The sequence below is a fragment of the Scyliorhinus canicula genome, chromosome 9, assembly GCF_902713615.1.
Source record: "Scyliorhinus canicula chromosome 9, sScyCan1.1, whole genome shotgun sequence".
Lineage (NCBI taxonomy): Eukaryota > Metazoa > Chordata > Chondrichthyes > Carcharhiniformes > Scyliorhinidae > Scyliorhinus > Scyliorhinus canicula.
In genome coordinates this window covers 106,762,826-106,787,963 of record NC_052154.1, presented here as the reverse complement: position 1 = coordinate 106,787,963, position 25,138 = coordinate 106,762,826, and the positions used below count along the sequence as shown (strand labels likewise).

Below are 25,138 nucleotides of genomic sequence, written 5' to 3'. Positions count from 1 at the left end.
ATACATATTTGCAAGCAAGAAGTCCAGACGGTATCGAAACTCCATCCAATTAGCATTTTAATGGGGCCGATTAGCATTTGATGGCCCATTTTCACCAAAACAAAGGACTGGTACTCCAGCAACCGATACAGTCACAGACATTTCGACGCCACTTCCTGCTCAAGGGAAACGCACACAACGGGGTCAGTGACCGCTTGGGACATGCCCAGCCATCCAGATCCTCGCTCACTTATTGGGTAAGGAATCGAACAGAGTGATGAGGGATCACCCAATTAGTAGGACCCAAATCGAAGGACCGCCCAAAAGAACGCGAAAACCTCTAAGTATAAGAAAAAGAGTCCTCCACATGTTAGCCCTCTCTTGGTCCTGGTACCCAGGTCACGGCCATCTCCAAGTGCAGCAACACCAGAAGCAAGTACAAGTTCAAAGCTCGCTACCAGATGGATGAGCCTAGCTGGGCAGCCGTTACTCCTTCGGACTCGATAGATCCAGAATCGAACAGTGGCCACTGTTGTATTAGCTCATCCGGGTGCCCGAAGTTAAGTACAGGTTGTCTTAGTCGATAGGTGTAGTTACCTAATAGTGTTTATGTTGCATGACTAATTTTGTTTAAATAAAGTACCCTTGACCTTGAACTAACTAACTGGTGTTTGGCTCTTTGATCAATAGCCGGTTGAACCTTGTGGTGGTATCATTTGATACCTGGCGACTCTAAGCATTCAGACATAGATAACATGGAAAGAAGAGCAAATTCACTGATTGCCATAATTGGAACAGAGCCACAGAAAGGACAGAGAAAAGAGTATAGGAAAAGAAGCACAACAAAAGGCCAAAACGTCAGCCTCTCTCCCCCCCCCCCCCCCCCCCGGGAACCCGGATCTTCCGACACGCCAATAAATATTACGACTCTGGACTCGGAGTAAACCTCCCTTCCAGGACCTCTGACATGACATCTGAGAATCCCTGATAAAATCCCCTCGGCTTCAGACACGCCCAAAACATGAGTACTTGATTCGTCGGGCTACCCCCACACCACCCACATCTGTCCTCCACCTCCTTGATAAACCTACTCATCCGGGCCACAGTCATATGAGCCCTATGGACTAGATCAGGCTAAGCCTGGCACACAAAGACCTCTTCAGGGTCTTTTCCCATAGTCTGAATTCCAACCCCCCCCCCCCCCCCCCCTCCCCCCAACGTGTTCTCCCACTTCCTCTTCACCTCCCCGATTGGGACCCATTCCCACTCCATCAATTCCTTATATATTTCCGAGACCCTCCCCTCCCCAAGCCCTGTTTTTGATATCACCTTATCCTGTAGTCTCCTTAGGGGGAGGCGAGGAAAGCCTGGAACCTGTCTCCGGACAAAGTCCCGTATCTGCATGTACCAAAATCCGTTTCCACTTGGCAACTCAAACTCCTCCTCTTGCTCCTCCAGGTTCGGGAGGCCCTCCTCAATGAAGAGATCCCCAAATCTCGCAATCCCTGCCTGCAGTTTCTCCTAAAGCCCCCGTCCAGCCCCCAGGGCAAACCGGTGGTTATCACAGATCGGTGACCACATCGACGCGTTCTCCAATCTCATGTGCTGCCTCCATTGCCCCCACACTCTCAGAGCTGCCACTACCACTGGGCTCGTGGAGTACAGAGCTGGCGAGAACGGCAGAGGTGCCGTTAACAGAGCCTCCAGACCCGTGCCCTAACAAGATGCTGCCTCCACTCGCTCCCACACCAACCCCTCCCCCACTACCCACTTCCTAACCATCGACATATTAGCCTCCCAATAATAATTAATAAACTTTGGAAGGGCCAAGCCCCCCTTCCTGCGCCCCGTTCCAGTAGGACCTTCTTGACTCTCAGGGCTTTTCCAGCCCATATAAAACCTAAGATCGCTGCATTCGTCTTCCTGAAAAATGCCTTAGGGATGAAGATTGGGAGACATTAAAACACAAACAGCAAACTCGGGAGGACTGTCATCTTCACAATCTGTACCCTCCCCGCCAATGACAACGGGAGCACGTCCCACCTGTGGAAGTCCCCTTTCATTTGCATGATCGCGCTGCCCAAATTTAACTTATGGAGCTGACCCCAGTCCCTTGCCGCTTGAATCCCCATGTACCTAAAACTCCTTCCCACCACTTTAAAAGCATCTCCTTCATTCTCCTCTCCTGCCCCCTTGCCTGGATCGTGAAGACCTCGCTCTTGCTCATGTTTAATTTGTAACCTGAGAACCGACCAAATTCCTCCGGTATCCCCATAATTCCTGCAATTCCCCCAACGGGTCTGTTATATAAAGAAGCAAATCGTTTGCAGAGAACGAGACCCTAAGCTCCACCCCCGCCTCACTATCTCCCGCCAAATGTTCGATGACCTAAGCGCCATTGCCAATGTCTCTATGGTCAGGGCAAACAGTAGTGGGGAGTGTGGACACCCCTGCCTTGTCCCCCTACACAGACTAAAATACCCTGACCAAACCCAGTTGGTTCTTACATTTGCCACTGGTGCCTGATATAGCAACCGGACCCAATCCACAAATCCCTGCTCGAACCCAAACCTTCCCTGAACATCCCACAGGTACTTCCATTCTACCCAATCAAAGGCTTTTTCTGCATCCATGGCCACCACCACCTCGACCTCGCACCCCTCTGCTGGCATCATTATCACGTTTAGGAGCCGTCTAATATCGGACGTCAGTTGACGTCCCTTCACAAATCCCGTCTGGTCCTCCCCTATTACCCCTGGGACACAATACTCTATGTGCGTGGCCAAGATCTTTGTCAGAAATTTCATCCACATTTAAAAGGGAGATCGGCCTACACGACCCACAACTCTCCAGATCCTTATCCCGCTTCAAAATAAGTGAAATCGATCCCTGCGATAAAGTTGGGGGGTGCACTCTCAACTCCTTAGACTCATTAAAAGCCTTTACTAGGAGTGGCCCCAGCAACCCGGAAAGCTTTTTATAGAACTCAACCGGATATCCATCAAGTCCCGGGGCCTTACACGATTCCATCGACCCAACCCGTCTCTAACCTCCCCAAGCCCAGTTGGGGCTCCCAAGCCTTCCACCAACTTCTCATCTATCCTCGGGAACTCCAGTCCCCCCAAGAATCACTTCATACCCTCCTCCGCGGCTGGGGGTTCCGATTTATGTGATCTACTGTAAAATTCCCGAAACACATCGTTCATCCCCGCCGGATCCACCACCACCTTCCCCCTTGTATCCTTTACTTTCCCAATCTCTCTCGCCGCCTCCTGGTTCCTCAGCTGATGCGCCAGCATCCTGCTGGCTTTTTCCCCATATTCACAGACCGTCCTCTTAACCCTCCTCAGTTGTCCCTACGCCTCATCTGTGGCCAGGAGCCCAAATTCCAGTTGTAGTCTCTGACGCTCCCTCAGGAGCCCATCATCCGGAGACTCCGCATGCCTCCTGTCCACTTGTAAAATTTTGCCTACCAGCCTGTCCAACTCCGCCCGTTCAGTCTTCTTATTATGGGCCCAAATTGAAATAAGTTCCCTCCTAATAAACGCCTTCAGTGCCTCCCACACAACCCCTGCCGAGATCTCATCCGTGTCCTTGATCCTTATGTATCCCCGAATGGCCTCCCTCACCCGCTTACACACCTTATCCTCTGTGAGCAGCCTTACATCTAAACTCCATTGCGGCCGCTGGGCCTTTCCTTTGCTAACTTGCAGGTCTACCCAGTGTGGGGCGTGGTCTGACACCGCGATTGCTGAATATTCAGTATCTACCGCCTCAGCCAGCAATGTTTTGTCTAGCACAAAGAAATCTATCCGCTAATACATCTTATGCACATGGGAGTAGAATGAAAACTCCTTACTCCTTGGCCTCCCAAAACTCCATGGAACCCCAATCCCCCATGCGCTCCATGAACCCCCGCAGCTCCTTTTCCATAGCTGACACCTTTCCAGACATGGGCTCGACTGATCCAGCCTCAGATCCAGGACTGTGTTAAAGTCTCCCCATAATCAGTCGATGTCAATCCAGGTCCGGAATCTTCCCTAGCACCCTCCTAACAAACTCAACATCATTCCAGTTTGGGACATATATATTGACGAATACCACCGCCATTCCCTCCATCTTCCCACTAATCATACTAAATTTACCCCCCCGGGTTCGCCTCTATCTTCCCCACCTCGAAAGCCACCCGCTTATTGACCAGGATTGCCACCCCCCTTGTTTTAAAGTCTAATTCCGAATGGAACACTTGTCCGACCCATCCCTTCCTCAACCTAATCTGGTCCCCCACTTTCAAATGCGTCTCCTGCAACATAGCCACGTCCGCCTTCAATTGGCTCAAGTGCACAAACACACGGGCCCTTTTGACAGGTCCATTCAGTCCACGAATGTTCCATGTGACCAGCCTGGTTGGGGGAACCCCGCCCCCTCCCTCCCCGCCGATCAACCATAACCTCTCCTAGGCCAGTCTTTGGCCCATATCCCATACCTCTCCTGGCCTGCCCTCAGGTAACTACCACCATCAACCCTTCTCTTCCACCACCTTGAAAGTCCTCTCCCATTAGCAGCCTAGTCCCCACCCCCCCATCAAACCTCCCCTCCCATCCCCCCCATCGCTCTTCAGCTCACCCCCCACTTTGCTTATGTGAACTAGCCCTCCCAGCTACTCTGGCAGCCCCCGCCCCTGGCGCTTAGCATCTTACCCCTGCTGGTTCCCCTCACCTTGGCTCTTAGTTCAAACAATCAAAACAAAGGCAAGAAGCAAAAACAAACAAACAAACTCTCCCAAGATCTGAGCACAAAGGCCTAACCCTCCTAACTTTACAAAGTACTATATACTAACCTAACCCCAAACAGAACCGAAAAATAAAAAGAACAATCAGAACCTCCAAAATAAGTCCGAACATCGCAAATCAAAAGTTAAAAGTTTTACAAAGCATCGCTCAGTACCCTGCAGTCAAAGTTCAAGGTCCTCCTTCTCCTATCAGTTTATTCTCTTTCGTGAAGTCTACTGCATCCTCCGCCGAGCCAAAGTACAGTTCTCGGCACTCATAAGTCACCCACATGCGGGCCGGGTACAGCAGTCCCAAACTTTATACCCTTCTTATACAGGGCCGATTTGACCTTATTAAAGCTCGTCCTCCACTTTGTGAGTTCTGCACCCAGGACCTGGTATACCCGGATCTCAACATCTTCCCACATACATCGCCTGGCCTGCCTGGCCCACCTCATAATACGTTCCTTGTCCAGGAACCGATGCAGTCGTACCACCATCCCCCTTGGGGCTTGCGCATTAGCGCCCTGTGTGCCTGGTACACCTCCAACGGTCTGTCAAACGCACCTTCTCCAAGCAGCTTCTCCAAAGTCTTCCCCACATATGCACCAGCATCCAATCCTTCTCTTCCCTCCGGCAGACCCACGATCCGAATGTTCTGCCTCCGAAAATGGTTCTTTAAGTCCTCCACTTTCTCCAGCAGTCACTTCTGCTGGTCTTGCAGTATCCCAATCTCTGCTGCCATCGAGGTGGACTGCTTCTCATGTTTCGCCGCCAGCTCCTCCAGCCTCTGGATTGCCTATCCCTGAGTTGTCAGTCTCGCCTCCATGCGGTCAACCACCGCCTTGATCGAGTCCCCCACCCAGGCCAGGACCTCCACACACTACTTACATTGTTGGGTGAACTTCTCATTTCGGAAGCTCATCAACTGGGCTATTGATCACTGAGCTGATGGGGCCGGACCCTGCGAATCTTCCATTTCCACACTCGATATCTGCTCCTCACTCGCCACCACCTTCTTGTTCCGCCTTTTCCGATTTTTCTGGACCACATCTCCATAAGCTAGGGGTCCTTCTGTTCTTGCTTCTACACCTTTACTTTACAAAATTCCTGCAACAATCTGGCGTAAAAGCCACATGAGCAGGAGCTGCCAAATGTGTGACCTTTCACTCCATAGCTGCCACCGGAGGTCCCCTGCAGCCAGTTTTTCTGATTGTCCAATGAATATTTCGCCAAATTTCATGGATCCTCTGCAGTCAATCTACCAGCAGTATTATCAAAACTGAGGGAAATATTTGGTTAATTTTTGATCAATAAATATTCCTCAACCCCTCCAGTTTTACATTCTCTTTTTTCCTTCACATAGTTGCTTTCAGCTACAAGTAAAGCTGAGGGTTCAGTCTTCGCAATGTAAGATGGCTTAATATGCACCATTCTTTACAGCTTTATCTCCTCATCAGAGACTTCATGATCACAGCCGTATCTCCATTTAGTAACAAGGACCGAAATAATTTGTGCTGTCCAGATTTCAACTTTTCTTCTTTACTTTCAGAATCAGACGATAGTACATTATTGGTTCCCTTAACGTTCTGTTTTGGTAACAAATGTGGTTGCAGAATCACTGCATGGTTCTTTCTCCAATTTCCTCCTCATCTTCAAAAGGAATGGATCGCTGATTATTTCACCTCCTTTGCTATTTGTTTCCTTTACTTTGACAAGGCATTGTGGGCTTTTAAAAGGATGTTGGTTAATTAGTAATTTACTTGGCGTTATTTCACAGTCATTGCTGTCCTCATCCTGAATAGCTGATGCCATGCTGTTGTGTATAATTCCATTTGAAACTGGCATGCTCTGGGAAATATTCGCACCTGACATGAATGGCAATGGTTTCCTGAAATTCACAACAATAAATTACATTGAGAAAAGTCCAATTTACTTTCTTATTCTGATTTGCTGTCTTCTTTCTCAGCTTTGGAATAATTACTTGCCATTTGTTTAAGATTAGTTAGTGACAAGTCTATTCGGAAGCAATTGTTCATAATCTGATTCCAACTCGGATTCAAAACTCTCGTCTCCATCTTCATCATGGTTATTACTATTAGATTCGCACCCCTCCTTCTTAGGATCATCTTCAGTTTCGGTGTTCTCAGAACCTGGCTGTCTACTCTTTGACAAACTTCTGTGAGCAATCATTCTCGGAGAGATAATTTCATCACGATGAGCAGAATCAAATTAATTCCCATTGTTATTTAATCTGTGAATAGCTTAATGTTTCTTTCTTTGAGCCATTTGATACCCAATGAGTTTTCCTGATGCCCACATGTCCTCCCATTGATAATTCTTGTGCTATCTCTGGTACTTTCCTCAGATTCCCTGGGCGGAATTCTCCGTCAGCCGATGTCAAAATCGGGGCGCACGGTCGGGCGGAGAATAGCTCCTGACACCAAAATTGCGGCAGGCGCCGGTTTGACGCCAAATCGTATGCTCCACCCCTTCGAAAACGGCGTCAATGCGACGCACACTGCACGTAGTTGAAACACCGTTCACAGATCATTAGCGGGCTCTCCCGCGATTCTCCGCATCTGATGGGCCAAGCTCCCGACGGCGCAGTCTACGTGTGCTCTCACAAATTGTGTACCTGGCATGGTGGCTGGTGAGAGAGATAAGGGGCGTACGGACACTGTCCAGCACTGCCATACTTCGCCGACAGCCGTGCCACGGCCGGGGGGCTTCTGCCAGGACTAGGGGAAGTAGTGAGGGGAGGCCAGGAGGTGGGCTGTGGGGTCAGGGTGGACTGGTACATAACACCATTACCGCAGCCAGCAAGGCAGCCATGCAGCTGCGCATGCCACTGACAGCCCGCTTTAAACTTAGTGGCCTGGATGACCTCAGGCCCCAACCGATCTGGCTGTCTATTCTTTGACAAACTTCTGTGAGCAATCATTCTCGGAGAGATAATTTCATCACAATAAGCACAATAACCAAATTCACTCCCATTGTTATTTAATCTGTGAATAATGTCTTTTAGTGTTTTTTTCTTTGAGCCATTTGATACCCAATGAGTTTTCCTAATGGCCACATGTCCTCCCATTGATATTTCTTGTGCTATCTCTAGTACTTCCCTCAGATTCCCTGGGCAGGATTCTCCGTCAACCGACCGCAAAATCGGAGCGTGCGGTCGGGCGGAGAATAGTGCCTGACAGCTGTATGGGCGCTCCAGCACACCCATTCCCATCTTTTTGGCCCCGATCAGTGTGTGTGGGGGGTGTATTGATTAAGCGCGGCTGCAGCTTGTCAGCCCTGCGAGTGTCCATCATGGATCCGTCGATTCCCGCACCATTTTTTGTGGGTTTTGATGGTGTTCCACGTGGTGCCGGTGCAAGCCTCTCACTGGTAGCAGAATCGATGCAGGTATGGCGTTGATTTTTCTGACGTGAAAGTCCATGGGTTCTCCGTTGGCATCAACATTTAGACTCAGCACTTGGACTCAGAAACGGAGAATCTGCCCCTTGTAATCATGGGTGAAGCTACAGCCTTTACTCCTGCCAAATCATTCCCCAAAAGCAAGTCTATTCCGTCCAGTTGGCATTGAGCTTCACTGGAACATTGCAGCAGGCCAAGAACAGACATGCGGGCATGGGAGCAGGGTCTTTTGTTAAAATGGCATGCAACAGGAAGGTCAGGGTCCTGAATGCGCACAGACCAAAGATGCTGAGCAAAGAGTTACCTCTCCCTTTACTTCTTCCATGCTTAACATCCCAGGTCCAAAAACTCATTGCAGGATAAGCAGCGTTTCACTTGCATCTCTTCCAATTTGGTCTACTGCATTCGCTGCTCCCAACGTGGTCTCCTCTATATCAGAGAGACCAAACACAGACTGGGGGATCACTTTGCTGAGCATCTTTGGTCTGTGCGCAACGCAAACTGGAGGAACAACATCTCATCTTCCTGTTAGGAACGCTACAGCATTCCGGCCTGAACATCGAATTCAACAACTTCAGATGATCAGCTCTACCCCACCTCGACCCATTTATTTTCATCCCATTTCATTTTAACTGTCATTTACCATTTCTTTCTTTCTTAATATATATTTAATCCCCCCCCCACCCCACCCCAATCTTATGCACCTTTCCTTCACCTTTCTCCTCTTTGCTTCCCCCTTCCCCTCACCCTACAGGGGCTGTTTAGCACAGGGCTAAATCGCAGGCCAGCAGCACGGTTCAATTCCCGTACCAGCCTCCCCGAACAGGCGCCAGAATGTGGCGACTAGGGATTGGATTGGATTGGATTGGATTTGTTTCTTGTCACGTGTACCGAGGTACAGTGAAAAGTATTTTTCTGCAAGCAGCTCAACAGATCATTCAGTACATGGGAAGAAAAGGGAATTGAACAGAATTCAAGAAAATACATTGAGAATATTATGAATATTGAGCCCTATTATGAGAATACATAATAGGGCAACACAAGATATACAATGTAACTACATCAGCAAGGCATCGGATGAAGCAGACAGGGTGTAGTGTTAATGAGGACAGTCCATAAAAGGGTCATTTAGGAGTCTGGTGACAGTGGGGAAGAAGCTGTTTTTGAGTCTGTTCGTCCGTGTTCTCAGACTTCTGAATCTCCTGCCCGATGGAAGAAGTTGGAAAAGTGAGTAAGCCGGGTGGGAGGGATCCTTGATTATGCTGCCTGCTTTCCCCCGGCAGCGGGAGGTGTAGATGGAATCAATGGATGGGAGGCAGGTTCGTGTGATGGACTGGGCGGTATTCACGACTCTCTGAAGTTCCTTGCGGTCCTGGGCCGAGCAGTTGCCATACCAGGCTGTGATGCAGCCCGAGAGGATGCTCTCTATAGTGCATCTGTAAAAGTTGGTAAGGGTTAATGTGGACATGCCAAATTTCCTTAGTTTCCTGAGGAAGTAAAGGCGCTGTTGTGCTTTCTTGGTGATAGCGTCGACATGAGTGGACCAGGATAGATTTTTGGTGATGTGCACCCCTAGGAATTTGAAACTGCTCACCATCTCTACCTCGGCTCCGTTGATGCTGACAGGGGTGTGTACAGTACTATGCTTCCTGAAGTCGATGACCAGCTCTTTAGTTTTGCTGGCATTAAGGGAGAGATTGTTGTCGTTGCACCACTCCACTAAGTTCTCTATCTCCCTCCTGTATTCAGACTCGTCGTTGTTCGAGATCCGGCCCACTATGGTCGTATCGTCAGCAAACTTGTAGATGGAGTTGGAACCAAGTTTTGCCATGCAGTCGTGTGTGTACAGGGAGTAGAGTAGGGGGCTAAGTACGCAGCCTTGCGGGGCACCGGTGTTGAGGACTATTGTGGAGGAGGTGTTGGTGTTCATTCTTACTGACTGTGGTCTGTTGGTCAGAAAGTCAAGGATCCAGTTGCAGAGTGGAGAGCCAAGTCCTAGGTTTTGGAGCTTTGATATGAGCTTGGCTGGGATTATGGTGTTGAAGGCGGAGCTGTAGTCAATAAATAAGAGTCTGATGTAGGAGTCCTTGTTTTCGAGATGCTCTAGGGATGAGTGTAGGGCCAGGGAAATGGCGTCTGATGTGGACCGGTTGCGACGGTATGCGAATTGAAGTGGGTCAAGGCGTTCCGGGAGTATGGAGGTGATGCGCTTCATGATCAGCCTCTCAAAGCACTTCATTACAACTGACGTCAGGGCCACCGGGCGGTAGTCATTGAGGCACGTTGCCTGGTTCTTCTTTGGTACCGGTATGATGGTGGTCTTCTTGAAGCAGGTGGGGACCTCGGAGTGGAGTAGGGATAGGTTAAAGATGTCTGTGAAAACCTCTGCCAGTTGGTCCGCGCAGGTTCTGAGTGCACGACCAGGGATCCCGTCCGGGCCCATCGCCTTCCGTGGGTTCACTTTCCGGAAGGCCGATCTGACTTCGGAAACTGTGATGGTGGGTATGGGTGAATTACGGGTTGCTGGGGTACTCGATAGCGGGTTGTTGGTTACCTGCTCAAACCGAGCATAGAATGCGTTAAGTTCATCGGGGAGGGGTGCACTGCTGCCAGAGATACTGCTCGGCTTCGCTTTGTAGCCCGTTATGTTGTTTAGTCCTTGCCACAACCGCCGAGAGTCTGTCTGTGACTCTAGCTTAGTTTGATATTCTCTCTTGGCATCTCGGATGGCTTTGCGGAGGTCGTACCTGGATTTCTTGTATAGGACAGGGTCGTCTGCCTTGAACGCCTCAGATCTGTCCTTCAGTAGGGAGTCAATCTCACGGTTGAGCCATGGTTTCCGGTTGGGGAACGTACGTACTGCTTTCTTTGGCATGCAGTCGTCCACACATTTGCTGATGAAGTCTGTGATGGTGGTGACATACTCATTTAAGTTAGTCGCTGAGTTCTTAAATATGGACCAGTCCACTGTCTCCAAGCAGTCACGTAAGAGCTCTTCTGTCTCCTCAGACCAGCACTGCACAACCTTCTTAGCTGGATTCTCCCGCTTGAGTTTCTGCTTGTAAGCCGGGAGAAGGAGCACAATCTTATGGTCAGATTTCCCAAAGTGCGGTCGGGGGATGGAACGGTAGGCGCCCTTGATTTTTGAGTAGCAGTGGTCAAGAGTGTTGTCGCCCCGGGTGGTACAGGAGATGTGCTGGTGGAATTTTGGCAGTACACTCTTGAGGTTGGCTTTGTTGAAGTCTCCGGCCACAATGAACAGGGCCTCCGGGTGTTCTGTTTCATGGTTGTTTATGACTGTGTACAGTTCATCCAGCGCCTTCCTCACTTCTGCCTGGGGTGGGATGTAGACCGCTGTGATAATGGCTGAAGTGAACTCACGTGGAAGATAGTATGGGCGGCACTTCACGGTCAGGTATTCCAGGTCTGGGGAGCAGTAGGTCGCCAGGGTCACCACATCCAAGCACCAGGAGGAGTTGATGAGGAGGCAAACCCCTCCACCCTTCGCTTTGCCTGAAGATGCCGTGCGGTCCGCCCGGTGAATAGAGAAGCCTTCAGGTTGTATGGCACAGTCCGGTGAGGCGGGGGTGAGCCATGTCTCTGTGAAACAGGGGCTTTTCACAGTAACTTCATTTGAAGCCTACTTGTGACAATAAGCAATTTTCATTTCATTTTTCATTTCACATCTGCAGTTCATCCTCTGATGTTAGTTTTCTGCTGTTTGACTTTTCACATCTTTTGTTCTCTCTGGGGACTGCCATTAGCACTCTTTCCCCTTGGTTTCTGTGGCCATTAGCACCCGGTTTCCCTGGGTTTCTGTGGCTATGACTCATCTTTCATTCCCACTCCACAGGATAAATATGAAAATGAAAATCACTTCTTGTCACGAGTAGGCTTCAATTAAGTTACTGTGAAAAGCCCCTAGTCGCCACATACCGGCGCCTGTACGGGGAGGCTCGTACGGGAATTGAACCGTGCTGCTGGCCCGCCTTGGTCTGCTTTAAAAGCCAGCGATTTAGCCCAGTGAGCTAAACCAGCCCCTTTCCCATTTTCTCTGTCTGTTAGCTTTGACAAAGAGTCATCGGACTCGAAACGTTAGCTCTTTTCTCTCCCTACAGATGCTGCCAGACCTGCTGAGATTTTCCAGCATTTTCTCTTTTGTTTCAGATTCCATCATCCACAGTGATTTGCTTTTATATGGATAAAGAACTGGCCTGGCAACAGGAGACAGAGCCGCAGTGGAAGGGAGTTTTTCAGAATGGAGATCTGAAACTAGTGGTTTTCCACAGGGATTAGTACTGGGACCGCTGTTGTTTGTAATATATATAAATGGGGCAGCACGGTAGCATAGTGGTTAGCACAATTGCTTCACAGCTCCAGGGTCCCAGGTTCGATTCCCGGCTTGGGTCACTGCCGGTGCAGACTCGATGGGCCAAATGGCCTCCTTCTGCACTGTAAATTCTATGATCTGGAGGAAACTGTAGATGGTCTGATTAGTAAGTTTGCAAATGACACTAAGATAGGTGAAGTTTTAGATAATGAAGGGGACCGTCAGAAAATACAGCAGAATATAGATAGATTGGAGAGTTGGGCAGAACAATGGCAGATTTGAACGTTATGCTCTGACATGATGCTCGTGCATGTCGGTGAAAACAAAGTCCACGTCGCATGCCAGGGGAGCATGTAAATAAATGCAAATGTGTTTTAATGACCTATTTGCATCTATTTAGCGGGTCTGGCGTCCTATTCACCAGCCTTCTATGATTTTTCCAAACCCTGCAGCTATGAATCACGATGACATGGACCACTTGTGGTCACTCCCAGCGTGGCCCTTACATGGTGGACCTTGCTGTGGTCCAAGGGGGCAATGGTCCACTACGCCAGGGCCCATCCAAGGGCAAGAACACCACACCCCCAAACAATGCATTGCTATCCCATGCCTCCTCTACCAGACCACCTTGCCCTTTGCCCACTCCCAGTGTCTCCCTGGGGCCCCTGCTGTAAACTGATCAGATCCGATTGGGTGGGGACAATTGGTTGCCCCTTGAATCTTGGGGAATATGAACTCTCCCCAATATGGGGGCAAAGACGTTTTTAACCGCGCAGCTGTATAAATGGAGCTGGCCAGTATGGTATCTGCACTGAAAAATTCTATGAAATCTATGTATCGGCTGGAGAGAGAACCTGCAATGAATACTGGTGCTGTGTAAATATTTTTGTTAATCAAAGTTACTTTCTGTTTGACTCAACGAACTTATGCTTAAATCTTCATGGCTCCCATAAGGGGGGGGCCCCTGGGTATCGATATAATGGGGGATGCCCCCCCCCCCATGGATCCCTGTATTAGAGGGACACTGTAATAGGGAGATACACCCAGGCATTCCTGTAATCGGGGGATGCCCCAGGAATCCCTACCATTGGGGACCCCCCACAGGAACTCCTGTAATAGGGGGGGCCCTAAAGGGACCCCTGTAATAGGGGGGCCCATTTGGACCCCCACAGAGACCCATGTAATAGGGGAGCTCCACAGCGACCCTTGTAATAAGGTGACCTCCACAGAGACCACTGTAATAGGGGAGGCCCCACAGTGACCCTGTAATAGGGGGATTACCCAAAGGGACCATTGTAATAGAGGGACTACCCACAGGGAACTCTATTACGGGGTCTCTGTGGGGGTCCCCTTATTACAGAGGTCAGCTGCGGGACCTCACTGTTGGGCTGTCCATTCAAGATGGTGGCCCGATAGTGGGATTCCCCTGGAATTCCTCGTATTCTATGCCATGTATAAACTTGCGATATGGTGCGACCTTGGGATGGAATGGCTAGCTTACATGTAGGGATCACCTAGTTGGACGGTGCAACTGTGGTCAGAGGTCAGATGTTGTCATTTGATGCGGAGCACCAGAGCTCATCGCGGAGCAGGTTGTCATCACCCTCCATCCCATGGACCGTACGCTGCTATCACCAACCCAGGGCTCCCACCTCTTAGTGCTGCAGGTATGTATAACGGATGTGGTGCAAATGGGGTGTTTGGCAGGATGGGAAGTGAGGGGTTGTGGAGTTGGGATGCAGTGTCCGTGCCCGTGTCTATCCACCCCTCCACCCACCACCACCCTCCCTACTCGGTGAACCTGGAGGCCATCAGACCTTCCCGTGTGCATTGACCCTGGAGCACAAGTCGTACGGCCTCCCGTGCCTGCCCGGGCCCCATGACCTGCCTAATCTCCCACGCATCTTCCTCGTCGGACGACGCCTGCCCTCCTCCTCCTCCAGCACGTCGCCCCTCTGCTGTGCAATGTTATGCAGGATGCAGCAGGCCACCACAATGCGGGCGACCCTCTCAGCATCATACTGGAGGGCCCGTCTAGAGCAGTCCAGGCACCTGAACCACATGTTCAGGAGGTCGAAGCACTGCTCGATCACACCCCTGATCGTTGTATGGGCGACGTTGTAGCTGGTCTCCGCATCGGTCTGTGGCTCCAGAATAGGTGTCATGAGCCACGGCCGCAGTGGGTAACCCCTGTCACCCAGGAGCCAACCCCTCAGCCAGGTGGGTGGGGGGCTCTTGAACATGTCAGGAATTGCAGAGTGCGCCAGGATTAAGGCATCGAGCACACTGCCCGAGGTGTACGATGTGCAGCTGATTGTCACAGACCAGCTGAACATTCATTGGCTGGTACCCTTTTCAGTTTGTGTAGAGTGCCCTGTTATCCTCAGGTGCCCATAGGGCGACAAGCATCCCGTTGATCACCCCCTAGATCCAGGCATCCTGGCAATGGCAGCAAACCCCACTGCTTGGGCATCCTGGTCGGCTTGGTCCACATCGAAATGGGTGTATTGATCCGCCTGGGCATATAGGCCTCCGTGACAGCACGGATGCACCTGTGCACCGAGGTCTGTCAGATTCCGGACAGATCCCCATTTGGCACCTGCAAGGACTCCTTGGCGTAGACGCTCAGGGCAGCCAAAGTTCCAGGTGTGCCATCAGCCAGAGTCTTCAATGGCATGCCCAGTCTGGCAGGTCCTCGAATGTCAGGCGGTGCCAGTACACACGACGCCTCATGCGATGCCTCCTTGGCACATCCTCCTCATCGGCCTGTTAGGCAACCAGCCTTCTGGCCTGGACGGCTGCCACCTGCCCCTCTTCAGGCCGCACCGCTGTTGCAGCTTCATCCTCCTCTTCAAGTGGCTGACGCTTATACAGCCACAGGGCATCCCGCTGAACTGCGGCGGCCATCATTTCTGGTTGAACTCCAAACGTCATTATCAGCAAGGGGTGAAAGGCCAACACTTAGCATGATGCATACTCCCAGGTTCAGCCTGGGATACAGCCAGGTTCAACCGCCTCTGCCCCCACATGCTCACCCCTGCCCCATTGGTTGCCGGTACCGTGGGGGGCTCTGGCCCAGGCGCCCATCCCTGAAGCCAGGAGTACCGCTGGCTGACGCTGCCCTTACTGGGGGCCACCATGGGTGTCCCCCTGGGTGGTCTGCTAGTGGGTGGCAGCCGGTTGGGGGGGGAGATTGGGGCGCGGGGGTTGGGGAGTGGGGTTGGAGGCACCCATACGGTGGGGTCACTGTATAACCAGTTGCCAAGGTGGGTAATCAGTGGGTGTGCAGCAAGATGGCCATCATAATGGCGGCTGGTGCCTGTTCCCTCCACGTCCCCAGCCCCCGCGCTCCAGCGAGCATGGCCAGTATCCAGGCCGGCTGCCTACAGTCACTCCTTTCCGTGTCCTACCTCTTCTCTTTGACTCTCAGCAGCCACCGCTCCAGGTTCACTATTTTTGAGAGCACACGTGGATCGCGCCGTCAGGAACTTGGCCCATTAGAGGTGGTGGATGGGTCCATTAATGATATGCAAATGGCGTTTAGACGCCGCGTGCCGCATATACGCCATTTTCGGGGTGCCAGAGAATTGCAATTTGGCGTCAGACCGGCACCTGCCGCGATTTTGGAGTGAGAGGTTATTCTCCGCCCAATTGCATTTCCCGATTTAAGCGTCAGCCAATGGAAATCCCGCACAGGATTTTCAACACCTTTCAGTTTTGAACCTGTGCTTTAAGAATTGTTGATTTTGTTGCTGGCTCTCACAGGTAAGCGCCTCTTTCCTGTTATGCAGAATTTGCAGTTGGGTATCCTCGCACCATCGATCTTCAGCTCCATCATCAATGACCTTCCTTCCATCATAAGGTCAGAAGTATGGATGTTTGCAGATGATTGCATATTGTGCAGCACCATTTGCGACTCCTGAGATACTGAAGCAGTCCTATCCGAATACAGCCAGAACTAGATAATATCCAAGCTTGGGCTGGACAATTTTAAGTAGCATTCGCACTACACAAGTGCCAGGCAATGACCATCTCCAATAGGAGAGATACAAACCATCGCCCTTTGACATTCAGTTGCATAACCATCACTAAAACCCCACTATCAACATTCTGGGGCTTCCATTGACCAGAAACTGAACTAGATTAGCGATATAATACTATGGCTACAAAAGATTTTCAGAGGCTAGGAGCCCTATGGCGCTAAACTCACTTCTGACCACCCCAAAGACTGTTCACAATCTACAAGGTGCAAGTCAAGAGTGTGATGGAATGCTCTACAGTTAGCCGCAGTTCAGCGGGATGGCCTGTGGCTGTACAAGCGTCACAATACTCAAGAAGCTCGATACGGTGCAAGACAAAACAGCCCACTTGATTGGCAACCCATTCACAAACTTTCAGTCCTCCATCACTGGCACACATTGACAGCAGTATGCACCATCTACAAGAACTCACCAAGACTCCACAGGTAAAACCTTCCACACCTGCAACCACTACCATCTAGAAGCAAAAGGGCAGCAGACACATGGGAACACCACCACCTGAAAGTTCTCATCCAAGCCATTCAGCTCTAACCATTCTTTCACTGTGGCTGAGTCGAAATCCTGGAACTCCCTTCCTCACAGTACTTTGGTCTACCTGCACCGCATATACTGCAACAGTTCAAGACAGCAGCTCATCACCACCTTCTCAAGGGTGATTTGGGATGGGCAATGATGCTCAATGAGCCAGCAATGTCCACATGCCATGATTTTTCTTTAATTGAGGAGGATAGCAACCTCTGGCACATATCCTCAGCTGTCTCAATATTTGCTCATTCTGATTGATGCTGTGAAATTCGGTTGGTACAAATCAACTTTCTAAGATATCAATCCCATGGCCCTCTGCGCTGGTGCCTGCAATGCATTTACGGGGTGTGGATGTGCCCGCAGGTGGGCTGAGTCCTTGAGGAATCTTCTTCTCTGAGGGTTGATGATGTTCATTTGAAATTTCAAGAAGAAGAAATGGTGAAGAATTATTTGTGGAAGTAAGACAATATAGATGTTCACTTGACACACTTAACCACACCAATTGATATTTTGAAAGAACTGAAGGCTCTTTTGGCTGTTTTTATTGAGTAAATGTAAGATGTGTGCATTGTGAACCACATGTGGTGCACCTTTTAATTTTTAACTGGAAAAGTTCATTTTCTTCACACTTTCTTTTCTTAGGTGCTTTGCGACAACGGGATATGGACCAAATATGCGGCACATGTCACTGAAAATACCAGACTGTATGCTCTTTGGTATAATAGCACACGAATTCCTACACGCACTTGGTTTTCAACATGAACAATGCAGGAACGACCGTGATGACTATATCACAATTTTTTGGGAGAATATTTCTCCGCGTAAGAAAATTTAAAATATTTTTTGAATGTCAGTATATATGTACTAAAATAAGCATTAATGTGTCTATTCTATGTTGAGCCATATCTCCTTCAAATTTTGTTTTGGCTGTTATTATTATTATCATTATTATTACTGATAGGAACTGCTTTCCTGTTAGCTGCTATTATTTTCCCTCTGACAATTGTACTTTGCAAATTTAAACAAGTAGAGAGAAATCAATTTCAAACTGTGAGTCCAGGAGAGAGTGTGAAGTTTAGCCTCAACACAAGTTCTTTCAGATGGAGCACAAATTTAAAGTGCAAGTAGCCAAGATGTTTTCTATAACTAACTTCTGTAGAGTAAATTAATATAATTTGATTCTCGTGAGATTTTGAAGTACAAGTTTCGGCTCAGACTCCAAATTTTTAGGCATAGCATGTGGAAATTTAAAAAAATTAAATTATGAAATATGGGTATTGCACTTAAGCCAGCATTTATAACCAATTTCCAGTTGCCCTTCAGGATGGTGGTCAGCTGCCTTCTTGAACCGCTGCAGTCCCTGAAGCGTAGGTACACCCAGCGTGCTGTTAGGGAGAATATTCCAGGATTTTGCTCCAGCGATAGTGAAGAAACAGCAATATGTTTCCAAGTCAGGATAGTGAGTGACTTGGAAAGGAACCTCCAGGTGGTGGTGTTCCCAGGTATCTGGTGCTCTTGTCCTTCTATATGGCAGTGGTCATAGGTTTGGAAGGTGCTGCCTAAGGAGCCTTGCTAAGGTCTTCCATTGCATCTTGGAGATGGTACACACAGATGCCATTGTTTATTGGTGGTGGAGGGATTGAATATTTGTGGCAGGAGTAGCAATCAAGCGGGCTGCTTTGTCCTGGATCGTGTCACACTTCTTGTGTTGTTGGAGCTGCACTCATCCAGACAAGTGGAGAGCATTCCACTTGTTCCCTGTAGATGGTGAACAGGCTTTGGGGAATCAGGATATGAGATACTCACTGTACGATTCTGAGCCTTTGCCCTACTCTGGTCATCGCACTATTTATATGGCTAGTCCAGCTCAGTTTCTGCGCAATGGTAACATGCAGGATGTTGATTGTGGGGGTTTCAGCGATTGTAATGCCATTGAATGTCAAAGGGCGATGGTTAGATCTTCTCTTGTTGGAGAAAATAATTGCTGGCAATTGTGTGGTGTGAATGTTACTTGCCACTTGTCAGCGCAAACCTGAATATTTTCTGGGTCTTGCTGCCTTTGGATGTGAACTGCTTCATTTTCTGAGGAGTCACGAATAATCTTGAACATTGTGCAGTGATCAGTGAGCATCCCTGATGCTGACCTTATGATGGAAGGAAGGTCAATGATGAAGCTGCTGATGATGGTTGGGCCGAGGACACTACCCTGAAGAACTGCAGTGGCGTCTTGCAGCTGAGATGATTGACCTTCAAGCAGCTCAACCATCTTCCTTTGTGCTAAGTATGACTCTAATCAGTAGAGGCCTTTTCCCCTGACTCCCTTTGATTCCAGTGTAGCTGGGGCTCCTTGATGCCATACTTGGTCAACTGGTGCCTTGATGTCAAGGAAAATCACTCTCACCTCACATCTGGCATTCGATTCTTTTGTCTATGTTTGAACCAAGGCTGTAATGAGGTCAGGAGCCGAGTGACACTGGCTTCTATTTCCCTCAGAGAAAAGAGAATTATTTGTCACGCTTTTCATGCTTTCAACAATGTTGTGGAGAAGCCGGCATTGATTTTGTCCATATATGTGGCTGTGGAACCCACCTCTTCACTCACCTGATGAAGAAGCTGTGCTCTGAAAGCTAGTGATTCGAAACAAACATAGTGGACTTTAATCTAGTTTAACAATGTGCACATGCTAAATCTCTTTTGCATGTTGAATGACACACTGAGCAGTCAAGTTCGCTAACTGTGCTACCTCCGGATAATTAGAGAAGTAGTCGATAACCAAAAGGTAATCTTTTTCATTGAAGTGAAAAAGATCCATGCCCACCTTCTGCCAAGGAGTTGTGATGATTTCATCCATGTGCTTCGGCTCTTTGCTCTGCCTGCACTGGAACTTCTGACATATGTCACAGCTGTCGACCATGGCTGCAATGTCTTGGGTGATGCCTCGTCAATAAACTTTATCCCTTACCCTGCTCTTGCACTTCTCAATGCCCAGGTGCCCTTCATGGAGCTTCTTAAGCATGAGTGGCCTCAAGGAATCACAATCCTGTGCTGTCGCAGTAGAAATCCATTCGCCTCACTCCATTTGCCAACAAAGTTGATCATCCCTGGTACCCATAGGATGCCTTTTATCTGTGGGACACGGCATCATCAAAATGTTATGGGCCAAGGTTTAGAAAACACCAAGTATATCATGGAGTTCACCTGACCTACAACTGTTTATTGAATGTGGCTAGGAGGAGCACAAGAGTCTGCCTTTCAGGTGTTTTTCAACAGAGTTCTTAGGCACTTTTAATCAACAAACAAGCTTTATTCTACAAATTCAATTAACATTTGTATAAACACAGACAGTAAGAATTTTTATCAACTACAAACATGAAGTAATCCATGTATAACCCTTAATAAATCCCCCCTTAACTGTTCTAACTTAATAACAAAATCCAAGTAAAACCAGAAACATATTTTTTAATGCGTAGACCTGCACACAGCACTCTCACTGGTATAAGACTTGTTATTGATACTCTGTTCCCGTTTTCAAACAGCAGGTTTGAATTCCTTCCAGAAAGCAATTATCTCTTTTAAATTGCCAAGCAGTCTGGAAACAGCTTTTAAAATGAAGATAGAGAAAAACTTCTTTCCACCTGTGCAGTTCAAATCAGTCCAAACTCAAAGCGAAAGTAAAACTCACCCAGCCACAGCCCAGCTCCACTCACACAATGACATCACTGAAGCCATGTGATAAGACAAAAACATTTCTTAAAAGGGACACTCTCGTGACAAAAATTGCTTTTATTTTCACGTTATCATCTTATGCTGAGAGTATGTACCCCAAGAAGGTAATGGTGTCAACCCTAATTTGACATTTTTAAGCTTTTGCTTTATTAAGCTTCAGGCCATTTTTCTTTATCCGTTGTAGGACTCTGAGAAACCTTCTATCATGCTCATCGCGTGTGGACCACCAGATTATTATGTCATCCACATAGACTCGGATGCCTGGTAACCCTTTAACAATGTGCTCCATGGCACAATGGAAAATTTCCGACACCAAAATTATGCCAAATGGCATCCTCAGGAAGCAGTAGCACCCAAACGGTGGGCTGGATTCTCCCCTACCCGGTGTGACGGAGGGTCCCGGCATAGGGGAGTGGCGCCAATCACTCAGGGGCCAGCCCCGCGCCGGAGCGGTTGGCACCAGAAGACTGGCGCAAAAAACCGGCGCCCCCGGCAGCGGGGCTGTCCGAAAGGCTTTCGCCAGTCGGCGCATGCACCGGCGGTGACGTCAGCAGCCAGCTGCCGCTGACGTCACCACTGGCGCATGCGCGATGTGGGTTTCTCTTCCGCTTCCGCCATGGCGGAGGCCGTGGCGGCCGCGGAAGAGAAATAGTGCCCCCAGGGCACTGGCCCGGAGTCTGAGCGGGGGGCCCCGATCGCGGGCCTGGCCACCGTGGGGGCACCCCCCCGGGGTCCGATCACCCCGCCCCCCCCCCCTCCCCCCCAGGACCCCGGGGGCCTGCCCGGGCCGCTGATCCTGTCGTTACAGAGGTGGTTCAAACCTCGGCGGCGGGAGAGGCCTCCCAGCGGTGGGACTTCGGCCGGAGAATCACCGCAGGGGCCTCGCAGATCGGAGTGGCGTGATTCCCGCCACCGCCACTTCCCGGGTGGCGGAGAATCTCTGCCATGGCAGGGACCAGATTTTCGGCGGCCCCAGGCGATTCTCCGACCCCGCTGGGGGTCGGAGAATTTAGCCCGGTGTGTTAAATGTGCACAGCTTTTTGCTCGCTTTGGTCATCTTGAGGTGCTAGAAGCCTTGTGACGCGTCCAACTTGCTGAAACATGTCGCATATTATTTCCTCCCTCTTCGGAATCGGGTAGTGCTCTCTCATAATGTTAAGGTTCAGGTCTTCGGGTTTCATGCATATCCAGATGGTCATTATTATTTTTTAACGCACACAATAGAGTTAACCCAGTCTGTAGGTTCCTCTATGAGTCTGATAATTCCTGGGACCGTCATTCTGTCTAACCCAACCTTCAGTTTGTCGTTCAGTGGAACAGGTACACATCTCGGCGCATGTACGACTGGCTTTGTATTCTCCTTCAATTTGATGCGGTACGTAAAAGGCAGAGTGCCAAAGCCTTGAAATATCTGCGGTAAATCCTGGATGATGAGTTCAATGGATACATGTTGGAGGGTACCATGCTTTCTGCACTGTACACCCGCCTAAACGAGCCCAAGCGCTTCACACACTTCCGCCCCTATGAGCGATTCGCGCTCTGTCTCCACTATGGAAAATGCAATCATACACGTTCTCTTTTTGACAGTTACTGCAAGCTCACATACTCCTAACATTGTGATCTGACAACCATTGTAGTCCTTCAGTAGTACTGATCATTGAACCATTTTTGGTTTAATTTTTAGTCCTTTTAATGCTGGCAAAGTGATCAGGTTAGCCCTTGCTCCCATGTTGAGCTTGCATTTGATTAGCGTTTCATTAACCATCAATGGAATCATCCATCTATCTTCTATCGTATTCACATCCACATCACTATGGATGCAAATGGTTAGGAAAATTTGCTGTTTTGTTTGGTTGGACTATTCATGTCCTCTGTCAAAATCATGTCCACAGCAGCCAGGTTATCTAATTGACTCAGTTAATTGGCCCTGTTTGGTCAACTGTTGGACGTGAGAAACATCACCTAGCAAAGTGATTTGTTTTTTGACAGTTGTAACAAGCACAGGACATTGGCGTGGCAAATGTCGATTGCCGCATTGCTGCCAGAAAATGGAGGATCCGATCGCCTGCTCAAAATGGCAGCCCGCACTGAGACTACATTTCTTTATTGACTGTTAATGGCACTGGCGTCTTCTTCCAGATTGGTGCCAAAATGTTTCAGGTTGTGTGTACTAACCTATGGTGCAGTTGCTCACTTGCATGACAAACCTTAATAGCGTTTTATAATTTAAGATCTTCTTCCCTCAGTAACCTCTCACGTACCTTGTCATATGATATCTCGAACACTATCTGACTGCGGATCATTGACGACTTTAAAGTATTAAAATTGCATGACTGAACCAGCAACCACAAGTCAGTTAAAAACTTATCAAAAGATTTGGCTGCTTTTTGGGTACACGTACAAAATATATAACGTTCAAACGTTCATTTTTCCTTGGAGGCAAATGCCGATCTAAGTACTTTATTACTTCATCGAATTTCTTGCTTTCCTCTTCACTATCGAAGGTGAAGGTATTACATACTTCTATTGCTTGAAGACCTGCTACTGAGAGCAACAACACAATAAGCCTCTCATCAGGCTGTGCCTGCAAGCCAAGGGCTGCAACATTAAGTCCGAATTGCTGCTTGAAAACACACCAATGTTCATCGACATTACCGGTGAATTGAAGCTGGTGGGGTGCCTTCAAACCTTCCATCTCTAACTTCATAGTCTTTCTGTGCGTTGAGTTCCAGCTGGCCGTAGTTCACCAGGTAGGTGGAAGAAGTTTATTTTTTCTTTCTTCAGCCTGTTTCATCCTGTCTTCCTCATTGTTATCTTTAATTGTTCAGCACTCTTGATACCATGTTGTGTTCTGTGTTATGGCCATGGTAATGAGGCATACAGAACATCTAGTTCTTTAACTAGTAAGATTATTTATTAACATACATGTGGAAAGATAACTAACAAACTATAATACAGACAGTAATGAATACATTAATTCTGTGAATTCCCCTGGAGCTACTTCTAGTACGACTTACTACCAACTGCCGAATCTCTCCAGTCACATGGTGGATGTCTATCACTACCTGCTGGTCAGAGGTTGTACTGATAACAATATATATTGATGTGCACATGCACATCACCACACTGGATACAGTATTTCTTACTATCATTAGTGCAAATGGCAGCATCACATTTCATGTTGAGTTATTTTGCTGTACTGTTTTCCAAATCATTGTTTTTAGTGTTCTGTTTATTCTTTGAACTATCCCGCTGGATTGTGGGTGATAGGCTATATGGAACTTCTGATAATAAAAATAATCTTAGTTCATGTCACAAGTAGGCTTACATTTACGCTACAATGAAGTTACTGTGAAAATCCCCTAGTCGCCATACTAAGGTGCCTGTTCAGGTATATCTAGGGAGAATTCAGAATGTCCAATTCACCTAACAAGTGTGTCTTTTGGAGCTTGTGGGAGGAAACCGGAGCACCCGGAGAAAACCCACACAGACATGGGGAGAACGTGTAGAGTCCGCACACACGGTGACTCAAGCTGGGAATCGAACTTGTCTCTGGTACTGTGACACAACTGTGCTAACAACGGCCATAATAGTGCCATTACGTTCTGCATTATTTGAGCTGTAGAGTGAGTACCTTAGTCAGATTCAATACAGCAGGGCAGACCCCCAATGGCTAAACACCTGTTGTACCAAGGTCTCGGCTGTGATCTTGGCTGTATTTGTGTTGGTGGGCAAGGTTTCTACCTATTTGCTAACTGCTTCAATTACCATGAGGATGTATTTGTACCCGCCTTTGCAGGGTTGCAAAGGTTCTACATAATGGATCTGTAAATTTGGCATGGTCCTTCCATGGGTATGGTATGCCTTAATTCCCCTTTCTTTGCATAATTGTATGGAATGTTTTGTGCACACACTAAACAATTTTCTATATAATGTTGCACATCTTTGAAATAATTTGGCCACCAACATAAGTTTCCAATTCTGTCAGTGGTTGTGTCAATTCCTTGATGTCCGTGCCCGTCATGACACTGGTTAATGATTTGGTTTCTATCTTGGATAGGTACCACGTACCTTCCTTCTTTTAGTACCAGGCCATTCTTAATTTCTAATTTATTTTCCCCTTGGGCTGCTTCAAGTTCCTCGATCTTGAATGGTTAGTGGCTATGCACCAATTTGTTCTATTTGTTCAAGAGTAGGGGTTTGCCATGAGATCTCGTCACTGGTACCCTTTTTTGCAAACTCATCTGCTCTTACGTTTCAGGCAGGAGAAGACCTGTGATGGCCCTTTACCTTAATGACACCATAATCTCGGCCTTAGGCTTGTGATAAGATGTATTTAAGGAG

The 25,138-nt window shown here is 48.5% G+C and overlaps 1 protein-coding gene across 1 annotated transcript in view; it reads left to right on the top strand.

Annotated features, from left to right (window-relative positions):
* Positions 1-25,138, top strand: part of LOC119971594 (astacin-like metalloendopeptidase) — a 639,042-nt gene that overhangs the window by 276,484 nt on the left and 337,420 nt on the right. Inside the window, exon 7 of the mRNA XM_038807373.1 lies at positions 17,711-17,889. Within this exon, the coding sequence (XP_038663301.1) occupies positions 17,711-17,889 (179 nt within the window). The remainder of the gene's footprint in view (positions 1-17,710; positions 17,890-25,138) is intronic.